We start from the raw sequence: 17,151 nt of genomic DNA, 5'->3' as shown, positions 1-17,151 counted from the left end.
AGGCCAAGGGGTGTTATGTCTGGTTGCAGGTGGAAGAGGAGCTGCACAGGTCCTCTTCTCAGCCAGGCCATTTGCTCTGTGCTTTGGGAAGGGATCCAGCACAGAAGCCAAAGTACAGATTAGGCTGCTTTTCATACCCGTCTGCCTAGAGTGGCAACGTCTGTTCAGAAACTGCAGGGTTGTAATCCTGCTCCCCCTCTTCCTGACCATGCCTATCTGTTTTGCACCAGCTCTGGTTTTCATCTGATCCTGTGCTGTGGTGATGTAGGGAGCTAAACATCAGAAATCTAATCCCGTGGAAGAAGTTAATAGCTTTCCAGGGTTTAGCTCTTCAAATCATTCTCCTGTGTGGTCAGACCAGAGACAGTGCAAGGGAGGGGGCAGGCCCTGGAGCAGGAGAGCGGGAGTGCCCCTCTCAGGTGAAATATTAGATCAGGTTAGCCACAGTTTGAGCCCTCCTCTGTGCTGTCCCAGCCTGGCCCCAGGAGGGCCTGCATGTACCCCAAGCTGTTTGTGTTTCCTGACTTGAGGACACAATGGAAGGGAATCCTCTTTGGGATGCTTATTTTTGGTGTGTGCTCTACTGGCCTCTCAGGTGTGTGCAGTTCAGTACTACCTTCAGATGGTGAACCTAGTGCCCAGGAGGTCTCTCCAGAGTCACTTGTAACTTGTTTTTCCTGATTTCCCCCACAGCTTCTGGCCTGTGTTTGTGCAGCTATGATCCTCAGGAGGCACCTCATGGTCTGGAAGGTCTTTGCCCCAAAGTAAGTCCCAGGAGTTGCTCTGATGCCGAGTTAGGGCTCATATGCCTGACATCTTGTCTAGACTTCATTGACAGTAATGATGGAAAAGACAGCGTGATCAATCTTGTATGACTTCTTACCTGGTAGAGGCTGTAGGAATGTCCTTAACTAATTTCTGCTTCAAGTTCAGAACTGGACTTGAGCTAGAGCATACAAATTTCTCCTTATCTTGATTTCCGAGGACACACAGAGCCCACCTGGAAGCTAAGAATATTCAGGGCAGAGAGCCAAAGGTAGGGATACCAGACCAGAAATGGTAAACCCAGAAATGGCAAACTAGCAAACCTTTGGGGTAGTAGGAGTGTGGGGTGGCCTTGGCCTCTGTGGGATTAAAAATCCCAGCTGGGGGGTGTCCTGAACAGCTATAAACCAGAGATGTGCTTGGCTTCCAGGTTGCAGGCAGCAACTGCTGGGGAGCAAATGCGATTCAGGTTTTAGGATCTGAGGTGCTACCAGCCTCTCACTTCAGGAAAATCAGTCTGCTGGGAGTGAGGGCAGCAGCCTGTCTTTGCAGGTATCCTTACTGCGATATCCTTACTGCGTCTGTTGTGCCTGCAGGTTCCTCTTCGAGTCGCTGGGCTTCGTGGTGAGCAGCATCTGCCTCCTGCTGGGGATTTCCCTGGTGATGCGTGTGGACTGTGCTGTCAGCACCTGGTTCAGCCAGCTTCAGCTCAGGTAGCGTTGGAGACGTGGGGAACCTGACCTGCTCGTCGGCCGAGTCTGTGGTTGTCTCCCTGGCGCGCTGGTGCTGGGAAGGTTACACAAGCCACCAGCAACGAGTGCCTGCCGACAGCAGTCAGGGATTATCCCCAGCTCCCTGCCTCAGCGCTGCACAAAAGGACCGGAGCCAACTGTTCCCCCTCATTGCGATGGTGTTTCTCAGCAGTGGAGGTCAGAGCTTTCGCTGGGCATCTGATGGCAGCGGGAGGAGTCTGCTGCAGGAGCCCAAGAAGCAAGAGTGCTGAAGTGCTCCTCTGGAGAAACACCAACCGGGGGTCTTGCTGCTACTTTCCTGACAACTGTCCCCACTGTGCAGCTGGTCGACTTCAGTGGCTGGCAAGGTGTCACCTTGCCTCACAGGACAGGGCCTGCTGAGGAGGGGAGGGCAGGGAGAGAGGAGAGGGAGGGTCCTGCAGCCACCACTTCTCTTCACATGCTCAGTTTTCACTCTGGAATCAAAGTGCACATGGTTAGGCCTACAGGTGGTTCCTGGGGTCTCGGTGGCAGCTGCTCCTCTGTAAAGTCAGTTGGCTGCTCTGTAGTGAGGCCCCTCTTGCCCTATCGTCCCATTTTCCTGGTCTTCCTCAGCCCTGCCAAGGGCAGCGGGGAGCTCTCTGGGCTGCCTCGTACAGCCTGAAGCAGGATTAGCTTGTTGTGGGCGGTGGGCACAGGAGAACTGTGTCCATGACCAAGAAACTCTCCACTCAGGATCTCGGCCTGTCCGTGTGCCCTTGGGCTGGGCTGTAGCAGCCAAGGCTCCTGATCTCTTCCTGAGTGTGTGCTGCCAGATGCCGGCTGTTGATTGTGAATGGTTGAGATGCAGCAGGTTGAGATGCAGCAGGATGTAGTGACAGGGCATTGGCTCATCCCTATATTGGATCTGGTCAGGAGGAAGGGGGAGACTGGAGCAGCCATCCCAACTGCAGGAGTGGCCTTGGTGTGAGCTCTGGTGCCTGGGAAGAGCTGCTTGAAAGCCCTGAGCAGGCGACAACTCTTCTGGGAGGTGGCTTAACTCACTGGTGTCTGTGTATGTGCTGGGGCTTATGTTACCTTGAAGGGTCCCCAGGCACTGCGGCTGATGGCATCTGTGATCCCATATTTGGTGCTTTTCTCCCTCTTGACCTCGGTGTTCTGCGTGGGACTTCGTGTCACAAGTGAGCTCCCCCAAACCTGTCCTTGACTGCTTGCAGTCAGGAGACATCGTATTTCCTTCTTTATGGGCAGAGGTGACCATGGTGCCTGGCCACATCCCAGCTACATTCCCCTGCAGTTTCGATGGGGGCTGGGATTCTGTACTGCCCTGAACCACTGTGTGGCATTACTTGGTGCTATGAAACCTTTTGACTCTTTCCCCTCTGTAAAGAGATGAGGACTGCTTGCCTGGGATTCCTGGGCTGATTTTTGTTCTGATCCCATTTGTTTTTTTAACTCACGCACCATGACTGCCCCTGTTTGAGTTCTTTACTGCAGACTGCTAGTGTAATTCCAGGCTCTTTCTCTCCTCTGCCCTGGAGGGTCCCGGGGAAAGTGTCTCATCACCTCTCTCATCATTTCAGTTCTTGCCATTATGCCCAAGTGCCCAGTCACTGTGGAAAACGGCTCTTGAGAGCAGGTTTAGTTTTGTATTTTACCCCTGCAAAATGCTTGCTCAGGTGTTAGGGTGGAATTCCAGGGAGGCTTAAACTGCTCTAATTTTGGGTTTCCATTGCCTGGCCTCCTCCTGACCTGCTGGCTCTGCTCTCCCACCTCAGCCTCGCATCTCCTCTTCCCTGTGGGCTTGTCCTGCTTAATTTCACCTGACACAACCAGGGACTGGTTTGTAGTTGGCGTGACTCCCTCACCACCTGGATACACGCACACCACTGCTAGTGCAAGACAAGGGGTAGCAGCATGCAGTGGGGGAAGCTGGAGGGGGTAGGAATGCATCAGCCCACAATTAGATGGGCTTAAGTAGTCCCACCCTTAAAAATAGGTTGTTCGCTGTATACTGTAACCCCTTGGTGGCCATACGGTTCTTGGTGCTGAGGGGGCCATGCTGATGGGTGAGGGGTGCGTCGGTGTGGAGAGGAGGAAAGGGATGGAGGTAGCAGCTACCCAGTGAATTTTCTTCTAATGTGAGGTTAGTGTAGGTAACACACGTTGCTAAGCCCCAAGGCTGGAGCCCACATAGGTCTTGTAGCCTGGTCAGGAGCTTGCTGCCTGAATGTATTTGTGCTGGCAGAAATCCTTATGGTCACTAATGCCGTAGAACTGGCCCCTGACATCCCCGCAGCTGCCACCCAGGCCCCTGGACTTCCTTCTTTCCCATCTCTGGGACTAGTTCCTCTTAAACAGTCACCATAATGCTGCTGAGCCTTCCCGTGCCCGTTGTTCATGGTCGGAGCACTCAGCCGGCGCTTGGGCATCCTCTCCCCACCCCTCCGTATCGCCCCTCTGCCTTCCTGCTGAGGCTGTAGGCTCATGGGCCAGGGCAGAGCAGGGGGGACAGCAGAGCTGCAGCACCGTGAAAACACGCACACTTATCTCACTGGAGACTAAATGAAACTTGGAGTAACAAAGCTGCAAGTACATCCTTGTTATTGCAGAGATGCCAAGGAGTGCTAGTTGCTTGGCCAAGGCAGACTGGCTACTACACCAAAGAATTCAGATTCAAGAAGACGAGTTTTCCAAGGGCTGGAGATGCTCTTGCTTTCTTTCATCGACTTTTTTAGTCTTTGCCAGCCTTCCCCAGCTGCCCTCAAGCTGATTGTTTGGCTGCCGTTCTGCTGAGTGTGCCGGGGATGGGAGCTAATGTTGGTTCAAGGCTTGGCAACCTTGGAAGCAGGACATGCCGCTGATGCTGGAGCAGACATGGCTGTGTTTGCCGATTTAAAACCCCAGGGAAGGTGCCCGCTGGTCCAAACCAAGGCTCTTTGGGAAACCTGCTGTGCTGGGGAGCAGGCTCTGTCCTACATCCCCCTGCCGTGGTCGTCACTGGAGCCTGCTGGGTCTCTCCTGGAGCAGTAATTCCAAGCGGTTTGTTTCTGGTCCCTGCATCCCTTGGCTGAGCGTGACAGGGGACGTGTCATCCTCGGTGTGCTCAGCAGAGTGATTTCCATCCTGCACTCCACAAAGCTGCTGCGCTTTGGGCTTTTGCAAGCATTGTGTGTGTGCTCCTTGGCAGGGCTCCTGCCCGGCGCCCTGTCCCTCTGGGCAGGGGAGAGCTCCGCTGGGAAACTTTCCTGGCTCAGGCCAGCAGCGAGACATTGTGTGCCGTGGTCCTGGCACGGGTGGAATTGCATCTCATCTGTGCCGCCTGGAAAATGGCGACCGAAAGCTGCCACCATGGCGAAAGGTTGTGGCTGTTGGGAGCATCTCCTTGCCCTGATCCATGGGGCTGGCTGCTGGGCACCGTGTATCTCAGTTCCCACGCCGGTTTCTCCATCCCGTCTCTGTCTGTTCTTCCCTCAGTGCTTCAGGCGCTGATTTACGCCAGGGCACGGTCACGTTCTCGACGCACGTGTCTCCCCTTCCCCTTGAGAAGCAGCGGTGCCGGCGTGCAGGGAGCAGGGCTAGGGAGCGCTGCCCTCTCCCCCGAGCTCCCAATCGACTCGCTGTGTGGCTTGGAGCAAGATGTTGTTTTATGTTTTGTTATTAACCTCTCTGTGCCTCAATACCCCGTTTGGGAAAAAAAAAAAAAAGGGGATGGACCCAGTTCTGGAAAGCAATTTGGGAGCTCTGCGTGCAGCGTGGTGCTACGCTTTCCTGGGTATCTCTACATATCTGGCCGTTAATGCTTTTGTTCCCATTCAGCAGCTACACCGGGAAGGTGGAAGTGATGGTTGAGTCTCTGATAGGAAGTAGAGCCTTTTTTCTGTCAAAAACCCCCCAAAACAGGCACGTTGGCAGCACTCATTCCCCCGACACCTTTGCCTCTGGACCACTGCCGTCCTCGGGGCCGCTGCCTCCGCTTGCAGCGCTGGGCTACCGCTGACCCACCTCGCCGGGGCTGCGCCGTACCGAGCGTACGGGAGGGAGCCGGGGGGGGGTCGCCTCGTTATTAAATGACTCATTAATTACTCGGGGGAAGGGGGGGGGGGGAGATTTGCCATCTGAGGGTGGCGCGGGGCTCCGGGCGGCTGCGAAACAGATGTCTGCAAATAAAACCGTGAGATCCAAGGCGGGCGGTGGTCATCTCCTCCTTCGCGCCCTCGGTGTGGGACGCGGGACGCTCCCCCTCCCGCTCCCCGCCCCGGATCTCCCCGGCGGCGGCGGCTTCGCCAAGTGCGAGGTTTGGTCTTCCTGGGCCACCGCCGAGCGTCGCTTCCGCTCTGTCCCGCCCGCCAATCGCGGCGGCGGCGCAGGGCGCACCGGCCAATCAACGGAAAGGCGGGAAGAGAGCGGCGCGCGCGGGCGGGTGGCGGCGGCGGCCATGAAGCGGCGGCGCGGGGCGGCCCTGGAGCCGGGCTGCCTGCGGGCATGGGCCGCCCAGAGCCAGGCCCTGGCCGGCCGCTGGCGGGTGCGGCGGGTCCCCTCTCCCCCTTCTCCCCGTTCCCTGAGCCGCGGGGCCGCCCTTTCCGCGGCCGCGCTGCCTCCGGTGCCGGTTGCCATGGGAACGCCGCCGGCTGGGGGCTGGGCCGCAGCCTGCCCGTCGGTCGCGGGGCGGGAGGGGAGGGGGTGCCGCGGCCCGGGCCGGCCCCGTCGCCAGGCCGGCGGGTGAGTGTCTCCCTTGCAGGCGGCGCAGCGCTCGGGGCCCGGCGGAGCGGCGGCGCGGGAGTTGCGACGGCAGCGAGGCGGCTTCGGGGAGCTGCTCCTGAGGATGCGGGGTGAGTGGCGGCTGGGGTCGGCCTGCCCCGTGCTTTGCCTTCACCCTCCCTCCCGCTGCCGTCCCGGATCCGAAGCGCGGGGGCGTGGAAGCACCGGTTCTCGGGCACTGGTGTTTACTGGGCTGCAGCTCCGGTATCCCAGTGCTGGAAGCAAACTTCTGAAGGGAGGGCGCCGAAACGTTCCCCGCTGCCCTAAGCTGAACTGGGCCTGCAAAGGGATTAAGGCCCAGCCCCAACCTCTACTTAATCTTGCTGGGGGATGCGCGCAGAGCTCTGGGGTTTCTGGAAAAAATGAGGCAGCCTTTGTCCTGGGAAGCTGGGGAAGGGGCTCCCTGCCACAGCTGTGGTGTAGAGGAAGCCTGATGCGAGGGAGAGAGACACAGCGTGGGAAACCTGTGCAAAAGGGTGCATGTGTATGGGGAGAGGGTAGGCTACTGATGCTGTCTTGGGAGACATGGAAGGTCTCGGTGCTGGCGGACTGCAGCACCTGGATAGCTGGGGAATGGATGTCTAAAGCAGTGTTGGCACCTGGAGAGGTGACACCCGCTGTATCTCTAGGTACCGCAGTTCCCAAGCTGTTAAATCTCACCGCAACAACCAAAAAAATACTTGCCAGGACACTTCTGTTGTCACAAAGCCGGGTGATGACACCTTAGCATGGATGGTTATTGGGTTTTTCCTAGCTGGCTCAATTTCATGTTGGGTTGGCTGTGATCACAGGGCTGCCAGCTGCCTTCCCCACCCTGCCTCTGGAGCTTACCGTCCTCTACAACTCCCTGCTTTTTACTGTGGGAGCATCAGACTCGGCCATTGAAGGAGAATCAGAAGGAATACGTGCGGGGCTCCTCAGGGGTAAGGAGATCCATTCTCTGTACAGGGGCTGCTACGGGCAAGGAGATTGTTCCCTGTGCTTTGGAGATGTGTGGTGACTGGCCGGAGGCGGTGCGCAGGGAAACCTGGCTCTGCCAGGAAGGGCAGGAGGTGGGGCGGCTTGTGGCCAGGGACAATGTGCAGCTGCCTGTCTGCCTGCAGCTGCCTGCAGGGATGGGCCAGAGGTTTTAAGGGAGAAGAGAGTTTTCAAGGCGTAAGGTGCCAAGTTTCTAGCAAAGTCTTAGTGACAGTAGAAAATGAGTGTTTTCTTTAATTATGGTGTGCTGGCTTCAAAGAAACTCACTGAAATAGGCTGCAGGTCAGAGGGGGATCTGCAGTGTTGGCACATGCTTGCCCAGGGGCAAGCAACCTCAGGAGGACTCAGCAGAGCTGGAGTTGTAGCTCTGAACCGTGTGTTGTCTCCTGAGTGTGCCACTGTTAACTCCACTGTCCAAGAGCTTGGTTTCCATGCCACTGAGGCCGGGCCAGCCCTGTAACCCCTTCCCTCGGTACGAGGAGCCCGTGCTTGCTTGAGGCTTTCTCTCCCTCTTGGGAGGGTGTCTGCTACAGGGCACTGACCTGTTGTCTCATGGCTGGGGTTCTTCTGTGTGTTTTTTCAGTTCTGGAGGCTTGTGGGGCTTGTGGGCAGGATCTTAGCACTGAGGAGCTGTGGCAGAAGGTGCTGCGGGAGGTGACTGTGGAGGAGCTGCAGGCACCTTTGCACCGACTGGGGGCCCTGCAAGCAGCCTGGTGGCTGGCAGACAGCCGCCTGGGAAGCACCGCTGGACTCTTCCGGCTCCTGAGCAACGCTGAGGTAACTGGGCATGGGCGGATGCTGCGCAGCTCCCTCTTACCTGCACCAGAGTATCTGTGCAGATATAAATACTCACGGGTTTGCTAAAGGAGGCAGAGCTGGCATAAATGCTGTGTTTGTAATAAGCACCCACTCTGCAAAATGTTGCTGTGGCATTTGGAGACCTGAACCCATCAGTGCTGCCTAGTCAGCATGAGTAATCCTCTTCCTGGCATCCCAGCGTAGCCTAATGGTGCGTTAACGAGTCTCAGAATATATCCTGCCTGTCGGGGCTCTGGACCTCAAGGTGTGAGACAGGAGACTTGGGCAGGCTGGAAGGGGGCTGCAGGTGGACTTGCAGCCTGTGATAGGGAGCAACCTGTGAGCAGTGGGATGCAGAGGAACCTTCCCTGCTGGTTGTGAGGCTGCTGAGGGGCTCCCACCTTTGTGAACGCCCGCCAACAGGACTTGGATCTGCCTTGCCAGTGACGTGCACCTCGCTCTGAGGTGGGGAGGTGCTGCCCCAGGCCAGGCAGGAATCGCTGCAGCAAGGAGGTTGTAATTGAAGTGAGGGAGTGGTAGGGCATTGCTCCCCAGCACAGAGAGCACTGTCAAAGGGTTTGGTGGGACCTCTGTTTCCCTGTGCCCTGGGATCAGTGTTTCCTGCTTCCCTTTAGCATTCCTTGCTCTCTCTTCTCTCTGTATTCACAGGACCTGGGAAGGGCTTGCTGCAGCGAGGGGCAGAACGAACTCCTCTCCCTGCTCAAGGCATGGCAAATACCTGCTGAGGGGGCCTCCCTGCCCCTTGTACAGAGCACCGAGGACTTGAAAGAGATCCTCTGCACCGCAGCAGCCTTTCTGCAAGGTTTGTGTGGAGGAGGTTATTTGTGCCAGCACAGCCTCCCACTGCTCTCCTGTCCCAGGATGCCCTGTCCCTGCCCTTGTCCTGGTTTCTCTTCCCAAGCCAACCAGCCCTTGGGGTTTTCTGGGCTGTTCCTTTGGAAGAGGGCCTGAGATGAGTCTCTGGGTCTCAACTTTGCTGTTTGGTATTCAAAAAGCTTCTCTGCTTTTTCCCTAGCTAAGCCTTTCTCTGCACTGTCACAGGGTTCCTCTGCCTGAATGTGGCTTTAGGTAGGTGTCTGGGCCCCACAGTGATCTTGTATAAAGTGGAAGGCTGGCAGGGGACTTATGAGGATTTTACTTTCTTCTGTCTGTCTTCTGGCACTTGCCTTGTTGCAGGCACATTGTTTTCGTCGGATTATGGTGCTGCGGGAGCCACGCAAAGCTGTTGTGCAGCTTTGTAGCCTGGTGTCACAGCAGGTGATTGATCTCATCTGACTGCTGCGTTCTGTCCCTGTTGTGGTTTAGCCCTAGCCAGCAACTAAGCACCACACAGCTGCTCGCTCAGTCCCCCCCGGTGGGATGGGGCAGAGAATCAGAAGAGTAAAAGTGAGAAAACTCGTGGGTTGACATAAAGACAGTTTAATAGGTAAAGCAAAAGCTGCGCACACAAGCAAAGCAAAACAAGGAATTCATTCACTCCTTCCCGTGGGCAGGCAGGTGTTCAGCCATCTCCAGGAAAGCAGGGCTCCAACATGCATAACGGTTACTTGGGAAGACAAATGCCATCACTCTGAATGTCCCCCCCCTTCCTTCTTCTTACCCAGCTTTATATACTGGGCATGATGTCATATGGTATGGAATAGCCCTTTGGTCAGTTTGGATCAACTATCCTGGCTGTGTCCCCTCCCAGCTTCTTGTGCACCTGGCAGAGCACGGGAAGCTGAAAAGTCCTTGACCAGTGCAGCAACAACTAAAACATCTCGGTATTATCAACACTGTTTTCAGCACAAATCCAAAATGTAGCCCCATACCAACCACTATAAAGAAAATTAACTCTATCTCAGCTGAAACCAGGGTAGTCCTGCTCATGGTTTTCCCTCGCTCACTGTCTTGACAGCTCCAGGGGCAGCCAGTGCTTCCTCACTGTGCTCAGTCTGACGCAGGGTCTTCCTGCGAGGAGGGAGGGCAGGAGCTCCTGCCCATGGACCTCAAAAGCCTTTAGGGTAGCGATAGCACTTCCAGCAGGGAGGTGGCAGATGTGAATGTGAGGTAGGCATGTGACATCAGCCTCAGATGGAAGCTTGAAATGAGGATTGAAAGAAAAGCAAATAGCATTTGCGATAAATATTCATGAATTAATATCACAAAACATCCTGCTGGGAAATGGCCCAGATGTGCTGGAAAAAGTCTTCCTGAGATTCTGCGTGTGCTTCCCTGTCCTCATGGCTGTTGCTGCGGATGAATGCACAGGTGGACCTGCCCAGCACCTACCTCTGCCCTTGTTCTGGGCCAAGGCAGGCATCTTGGTATCTGGGTGTGGAAGCTGCTATTATTTCTGCTAGACGTTTCCATCGAGTGTCTTGTTCTCTTGCAACACCATCAAACCAAAGACGGCAGCTTGCCACCATCCTCCTGTGCATGCTGGGTGCGGAGGGGATCAGGCAGGACCCTATGGCACTGGGAAGACAAGGGCACGTACACTTGTTTGGGGACCAGGCGGGGTGGGAAGGGGAGCCACAGAGCTGAGATGTTGGGTCTGTCCTAGGGCTGCAGGAGCTGGAGGCTGGGAACTTCCCCACCGCCCTCTCCCTTCTTCAGGAGGCTGCGGGAGGATTCTGCTCCAAGAGGGTCCTGGCTCAGATCTACACCTGCCTTGGCTGCTGCGCTCAGCGAATGGTAATGGCCAGGCTTCTTCCCTGTCAGGGGAGAGAGGCGAAATGCAGCCTCAAGCGGGGTGGGGAGGCTCAGGCTGATGTCCACGCTGCCTCTGCGTGGTCCTAGGCTGCTGCAGGAAGGCGAGGTCTTGAGCAGAAGCTGCCCTTGTGGCCCCAGCTTCCTTGGAGAGCTGCAGAATCCAGGCAGGGATTTCGTCTGAGTGCAAAGCATTGCTGCAGAGAGAGAAGCTCAAAAACCAGCCTGAGGAGGGCTGCCTTTGGCTAAAGTGCTGCCCTTGCTTAGTGGGCATCGCTGGGGAAGCAGAGCAGGGATCTGGATCCCACCCAACAGTAAAGATGTCAGCAAGATGTCCTTGCAACATGCACCTCTTCTCATCTAACTAGGGCAAGCCTCAGACAGCCCTTCAGCACCTGAAACAGGCCCTCCAGGTAGACTTCCAGTGCCTTCCTGCCCTGTCCCACGTGGCAGCAGTGTACCATGAGCTGGGGGAGACTGAGGCGGAGCTGCAGGCCCTGGCTCTGCTATATGAGGTACGTCTGCTTCCTGTTCTGGGTTGATTTTTGCCCAGCAGAGCCTGCACAGAGCTTCAAGCAGGCTCCTGCCTTCTAGGGGCCTGTTTGACCCTGTAAGGGTCCCCAAAGTAGACTACAGGATCCAGCCACGATGCTGCCTTCAGCAGTGGGTAGGAAGGAGCCCAGTGAGGTCCAAAATTCCTGCTCAGCACCTGGCTGTTGGATGTGGCAGGACCTTTGGGTCCCAGTTCATGTTCTTGGTTGCTTGGGAGAAGAGTTTCTGACACTTCCATGTCAGAAACTATCAGTCTCTTAATAAAGTCTCTAATAGTAAAGAGGCCTTTAAAAGGCACATTGTGGCTAGGGGGGTGTGTGTGCATTAGCCATAGGAACCTCCGTCTGCCTGGGAGGAGCAGGTCACAGCGGTAGACAAGAAGTTAGCTCTTCAGCTGTTTGAAATTCATAAGATACAAACACAGCTGTGGAGAGGGATCTCTCTCATTACAAATGGCCTAAGACCTGGTCTAACTAGGTCTGTGGCTGCAATGGGAGATGGTGTTCCAGGCACCTCAGAGCACCTTGAACTGAAACCTGAGGTGATCTGGGTGATGTTGCACATGTCCTGATGCTTGTCTGGAGAGCAGAAGTCTGCCTGTCCCTGTGTGATCCTGGTTGCTCTTCCTGGAAGTGGCTGTGCTGTACCGAGTGAGAACAGCGTAGCTGTGCTTATGAAGTGCAGCGCTTCCGCTCATCTGGGTGCATCTCCAGACGCCAGAAGCGGCAAGTGATTGCAGCTGCTCGGGACTTGACCAGCATTGTGTTGACCATATTTTCTGTTCCTGTTTCACAGGCTCTGGGAAAAAAACCTCCAGCAGCTGCTTCGTCTAGTCCCTATTTCCTAATCCGAACAGAGCTCCTTGTCCACCCACCAATACTAGCTTCTCTCCTTCGCCATCGCCACCCCTCTGAAGTGAAGTACCTGCTGGCACAGCGGTGTCTCCAGGACGGGAGGTAACAGCACCTCTGGTATGCTTGCAACATGCTGCTTGTTTGGGCTCTGCGGTTTTCTCTGTGCTCCTGGAAATTGCCCAGTTCTGTACTGCTGTTGTAGGTCTGCTCAAAACATGCATATCATGGCCAGAGCAAGTGCAGTGCCAGGAGAGCCTGTGGGCTGGTGATCCAGGTTCCACCTGGCTGCTGGGACTTCTTGGGGTCCCCTTGCTCCTTCCACCACGTCTTGCCCTTGTTGCAGGGTGGCTGATGCTGTGGAACATTACCTGGATTTTCTGGCTCTGCTTCAGGAGGGGCTGCAGCAGCAGGTGGGTATCTTGGTGAAGAGCTCCCTTGGTGGCTTGGTAGATAAGGTCTGCATCCCCACCCCAAGGCTTGGGCCCAGGTGTCACCCCTGGACTCCAGGTTTCAGTGTCTAGTTTGAGATGTGAAGGAAACAAGGTGGGGGCTGGCACCTCTGACCTGTGGCACATCTGCCTTTGGATTCACACCATAGACCACTTGCCACTGCTATTTGGAGAAACAGCTTCCCCTTCCCAGTGGGGAGCAGCTGTCAGCCTGGTTTTGGATGTCCTTTACTTCAAGAGTAGAGATTTGCCACCTTGACTCTGCTGAGCTGTTAGTGCTTCACAGCTTCTGCCTCCTCCGACAGGCTTCAGTGTCTGTGGGAATGGGTCTGAGCTTTGCTGGGTTCTGAGCTGCGGGTTCCCACTAAGTACAGGGTCATTCTGCTTGGCTGGGTGCTCTGCAGTTCTGCGTCTGAGCACTGCCATCTCTCTTGCTCCCCAGGTGCCCCTAGATGGTGGCTCAGCTCTGCCCAGGATCCCCGAGGTGTTCCTGGAAGCAGCGTCCGCCTTGGAGCAGGCCGGGAGGCACCAGGATGCCATAATTGTGTGCGAGGAGGTCATCAGCCGGACGACTGACCTGATCCCGTGGATGTTACGAGTGGAGGAGAGGCTGGAGCAGCCGGAGTGCCCATTGCCAGGGGCAGGGCTGGCAGGTGGACTCCTGTCCCAGAAGAAGGAGAGTCGGTGCTGTCTCGCCTGGAGAGCAGCTGGATACCTGCACCAGGGCTGGGCGTGGGCCAAGCTGGGGGAGAGCAAGGAGGCCATAACGCAATTCAGCAGGTGATAAAGCCTCGCTGGGAGAAGGGGCCTCCCCAGCTGGCAACAATGGCTGGTGGGGGACAGAACAGGGCGCAGCGTGGCGTGGGGGCTGGCCTGACAACTTGCAGCTGATTTTCCAGCCCCGGGACTGGTACTGGAGCTCCTCTGTCCTCCCACCCGCAGGTGCCTCAGCAGTCTCTTGCGAGTCCAGCTTTATGGGTCTGGCGTTGAACCGACAGGTAGGACACTGCACAGCTGGGACCTGTGTGGGGCCAGGCTGTGTTGGGATCTGCATGCTTGGCAGCGGCAGGTACAGGAGCAAGGTGCCAGGCCCAGCGTGACTTCTGGCAGGAGGTGTTTGTCCCAGTGTGCTGAGCGCTGCGCCACGCTGGAGCTTCTGAAAGGACTGTCTTGGTTGGAGCAAGGTTTGGCCTTGGCTCTGCCTCTTTCCCTGCTGTCTAGGTGACAGTTAAATGGGTTGTGAACCAGGAAGCTTCTCAAATCCCGATTTCAGGGAAGAGTTCTGTAACCAGTTGCGCAGATGGGCAGCCACAGGCCAGGCTGCTGCCGAGGTCACGTTCACCAGAGCAATGTAACGTACCAAGCTCTTGGCATTCTTTGCTCTCACCCTCTGCCGCCTCCTGGCCTCTCCCAGCCTGGCAGAGAGACTGAGCTCTGCCGCAGCGGGTCTGGGGAGCTGGAAGTTGAGCAACCCAAGTAAATGTTTGGCCTGTCCTGACTGCTAACCTGGCTCAGCCTGCTAGGACAAGGAAGGGAATGTCTGGAGGATGCCACCTCCAGGTCCACGTGTCTTTCCATGCCAGAGAGTCTCCTGCCAGAAGTGGAGGTCCTCCAGAAGATCAGGTTTCTCTCTCTCATCGGGAGAGGTGCACAGTTCCTGGAGCTGGGGAGGCACAAGGAAGCCTTGTTGGATTTCCAGCACAGTTTGCAGATCTCGCCAGGTAAGAGGCTCATTTTGGTGAGGGGATTTCCACAAATTTGTCCTGGGCTGCTTTGCTGTCTTCAGCAGAAAGGTCTTATGCTTTTGACCACGCTTATTTGGATATAGAGGACTACAGTAGGGCTACTAGCGATGTTATGTACTTGAGATGCTTCTCTGGTGCCTGGTCAGCTCACTGCCCTGCAGAAGCAGACCAAAACTATTGTCAGAGGAGTATATCAGAACCCTGCCCACAGCCTGTGCCCTGAGACAGCTTGGAAATTTCTCCTCTTCCTGCCCAAACCCCAGCCTGGTACAGCCAGCTTTCTCCCAGAGAGGGTCTGCTTTCCCAGAACAACAGCTGGACTCTTGCCTCATCCTGGGAAACAGCATGTCCATGCCTGGCAGTCCAGAGGCTGAGTACAGAGGCCTGTGTGGGGAGAGGGAAGCGGAGCGGGGAGCTGTACATATCCCCAGCGCAGCCGAGGCACGGCTAGTGCCGCTCCCAGGGGTGACCCTGTTCAGCGCTCCAGCTGTGCTGACATGGTGCAGGGGTGTGAGCTTTGCCAGGATCTGCCAAACCTGCTGGTCCCAGTCCTGACCTAGTCTCCCTCCCTTTGGGGGTGCAGACCTGCCTGCAAGGAAAACCCCAACCCGTGTCCAAACAGAGGCGTGGCTGGCTGTGCCGCAGGGCTGATGCCATCTGCCTTGGCTGCCAGCCCCAGGGTTAATTAGAGCCCATGACACAGCTGGGATGGTCTCCTCCCCATTACACCACCTCTCCTCACGCTCAGCTCCCTCATCTGGCTTCTAAGCTGCTTTTGCAACACCCTGCAACCCACAGCAGCGCTGAGGACCTGCTCCTCCCCTGCTAAGGGCTGAATACCCCTTCGTGTCTTGCAGGGGACCCAGCTGCTGCTTCCTACCTGGTACAGGCCCTGTGGAAACTGAACCGAAAGCAGGAGGCGGCAGCTCACTGGCAGAAGTTCTCCCAGAGACCCTCTGGCGAGGATGGGCGGCAGGAAGGGCAGGAAAGGTGTGTAGAGGGATGGGTGGGATCTCAGCCGGCCACACAAGAGCTCCAGCAGCACAGCCCATGTTTCAAGCTGTGTGGGCAGGTTAGTTCAGCTCCTTCTAGCCTGCAACCCACAGCTCAGATGTGTCTGAGGAGCCTCCCTCCACGTCTGCTCTGAGAGCACATGGGCTGTGGCTCTGCAGGGACTCCCTGGGGCACAAGAGAGCTGACACGGAGCCAAATGGGAGGGCAGAGGCTGGGGACAGAGGCAGGGGCTCTGCACAACACACGGGGAGTGAACTTAGTCAGACCACGGCAAGGCAATGCTGCAGTCCTTGCTGCTGCCATGCTCCCTTCTCTTTCAGGCCCTTCCCTTTGTACCTGGTTTCGTGTCTGAAGCAGGCGACGTTCCCACACAGTGAATCTCTTGCCAGAAGCATACAGGATTACCTCAGGACCACAAGCTGGGACCCCTCAAGCTAACCTGGTCAGTCTCCCCATCCCCACCCTGCTGAAGTCTCCCTGCACCAGGCTGGCCTTTAAGCGCTCCTCCAAGACTCAGAATTGCTCTTGGCTAAAGCTGGATTCCCAAAGGACTGAAACAGAATAGATCTTTTCGAATAAAAGCCTGGGCTCTATTTAAGTTTTACTGTGCTCTCTTTAGTTTAAGTTTTATTGTGCCCTTTTTCCAGAGCAAACCTTTGCAGTCGTGGCCTTGACACTGCCTGGAGCTGCTGTGAGCCCGTGGGCTATGCCCCGGATGCCCGGGAGATCGACGGCAGAGACACCCTCATCGTCCGCACCGCTGTAGGCAGCAGGGCCAGCTCTGCACTTCCTGCTCCAGGGAGCTGGTGAGAGCCAGACCAAAGCAGAGGGTTGTCAGATCGGCTGTCCTACCTGTGCTTTGTGCTCTGGCTTTTTACTGGGTCAGTGCGGTTTGGAGCTCAGATAAGTGGCTTTGGCTGAAGCATGCAGCTCTGAGGTCTGAATTCCACCGCGCTGCACCAGCCAGGGATGGTGGCAGGGTCTGGATCTGTGCCTGTGTGTCCCCTGGGGTCCCGTGCCAACGGCACTGCGAGGCTCTGGGCCCCTCCGTGACAGTGAGCAGGGATGAAGGAGCACCTGCTCCCGCCCAGTGTTTGGTGTAGATCATTTTGGGCGGGAAAGGTACCGCGACGGCATCAGCCGAGCCTCCCATGAGAGGGAAGAAATGGCTGGGAGCGGCCAGGCAAAGGGTGAGTTGGGACAAAGCGCAGGAGACGCGTGAGGCAGGAGCTGCTGAACGCCGGAGGGGCCGAAAGGGGCTTGGTGCGGGCTTCGCCCCCGTTCCTGCGGAGGGAGTGCCTTGGACACCCCCTTCCCACGCCAAGCACCGTGCCGCTTGGCTCCCGCGGCGCCTCTGGCCCCAAGGAAACGCCACCCAGGCGGGGGGCGTGGGGATGCGAGTGCCCAAACGGACTGGGAACCGGGGCTCGGGGGGCAGCGGGTCGTCCGGTCCGGCCCTGCCAAAAAAAAAATCAACCCGGGCAAACAAAAACGGCCCAAACCATAAATAAATCGGGAAGAAGGGACGCGGGCGGCTTTGGGAGGAGGGGAAGGGCCGGGCCGCCGCACTCCCCTTCACCCGGGGGAGGCGAAGCCCTCGCCGCGCAGCCCCGGGGCCGCTCCCGGCCCAGCCGGCTGAGACTCGGCGCGCTCAGCGCACGCGCAGCCCCCGAGCACCCGCCTCCCGCCCCTTCTGATTGGCTGCAAGCCTGCCGCCCGTTTCCCTTTGCCCGGCCACTAGCCAATCGCGAGGCGACGCTAACCAGGATGGCCGCCGGGGCGGGACTTCCCG

At 57.0% G+C, this 17,151-nt stretch overlaps 2 protein-coding genes across 5 annotated transcripts in view; both read left to right on the top strand.

The window, feature by feature from the left end:
* The window catches only part of PIGO (phosphatidylinositol glycan anchor biosynthesis class O), a 500,143-nt gene extending 494,444 nt beyond the window's left edge, over nt 1–5,699 (top strand). For 2 of the 3 annotated variants that reach the window (XM_075526598.1, XM_075526597.1), the window contains exons 10-11: nt 694–764; nt 1,362–1,623. In XM_075526598.1, the coding sequence (XP_075382713.1) occupies nt 694–764; nt 1,362–1,482 (192 nt within the window). In that variant the 3' untranslated portion in view covers nt 1,483–1,623. Of the gene's footprint in view, nt 1–693; nt 765–1,361; nt 1,624–1,686 lie in introns of those variants that run through there. The other variant, XM_075526599.1, reaches the window with a different exon arrangement.
* A 212-nt stretch (nt 5,700–5,911) lies between these two features.
* On the top strand, nt 5,912–15,952 carry FANCG (FA complementation group G). 2 transcript variants are annotated; one of them, XM_075526602.1, is made up of 14 exons: nt 5,912–6,021; nt 6,238–6,328; nt 7,049–7,180; nt 7,819–8,012; nt 8,703–8,856; nt 10,600–10,730; nt 11,114–11,260; nt 12,093–12,253; nt 12,495–12,561; nt 13,043–13,380; nt 13,543–13,598; nt 14,184–14,321; nt 15,203–15,335; nt 15,680–15,952. In XM_075526602.1, the coding sequence occupies exons 1-14, from the start codon at nt 5,935–5,937 to the stop codon at nt 15,795–15,797; spliced, it is 1,947 nt and encodes a 648-aa protein (XP_075382717.1). In that variant the 5' UTR covers nt 5,912–5,934; the 3' UTR covers nt 15,798–15,952. The 2 variants fall into 2 exon arrangements, with proteins under 2 accessions (XP_075382717.1, XP_075382718.1); XM_075526603.1 differs by lacking the exons at nt 8,703–8,856; nt 10,600–10,730.
* The last annotated feature ends 1,199 nt before the right edge of the window (nt 15,953–17,151 follow it).

Source organism: Mycteria americana, chromosome Z (genome assembly GCF_035582795.1).
Source record: "Mycteria americana isolate JAX WOST 10 ecotype Jacksonville Zoo and Gardens chromosome Z, USCA_MyAme_1.0, whole genome shotgun sequence".
Lineage (NCBI taxonomy): Eukaryota > Metazoa > Chordata > Aves > Ciconiiformes > Ciconiidae > Mycteria > Mycteria americana.
The sequence above is the reverse complement of the archived record's forward strand: the minus strand, read 5'-3'. Positions and strand labels throughout refer to the sequence as shown.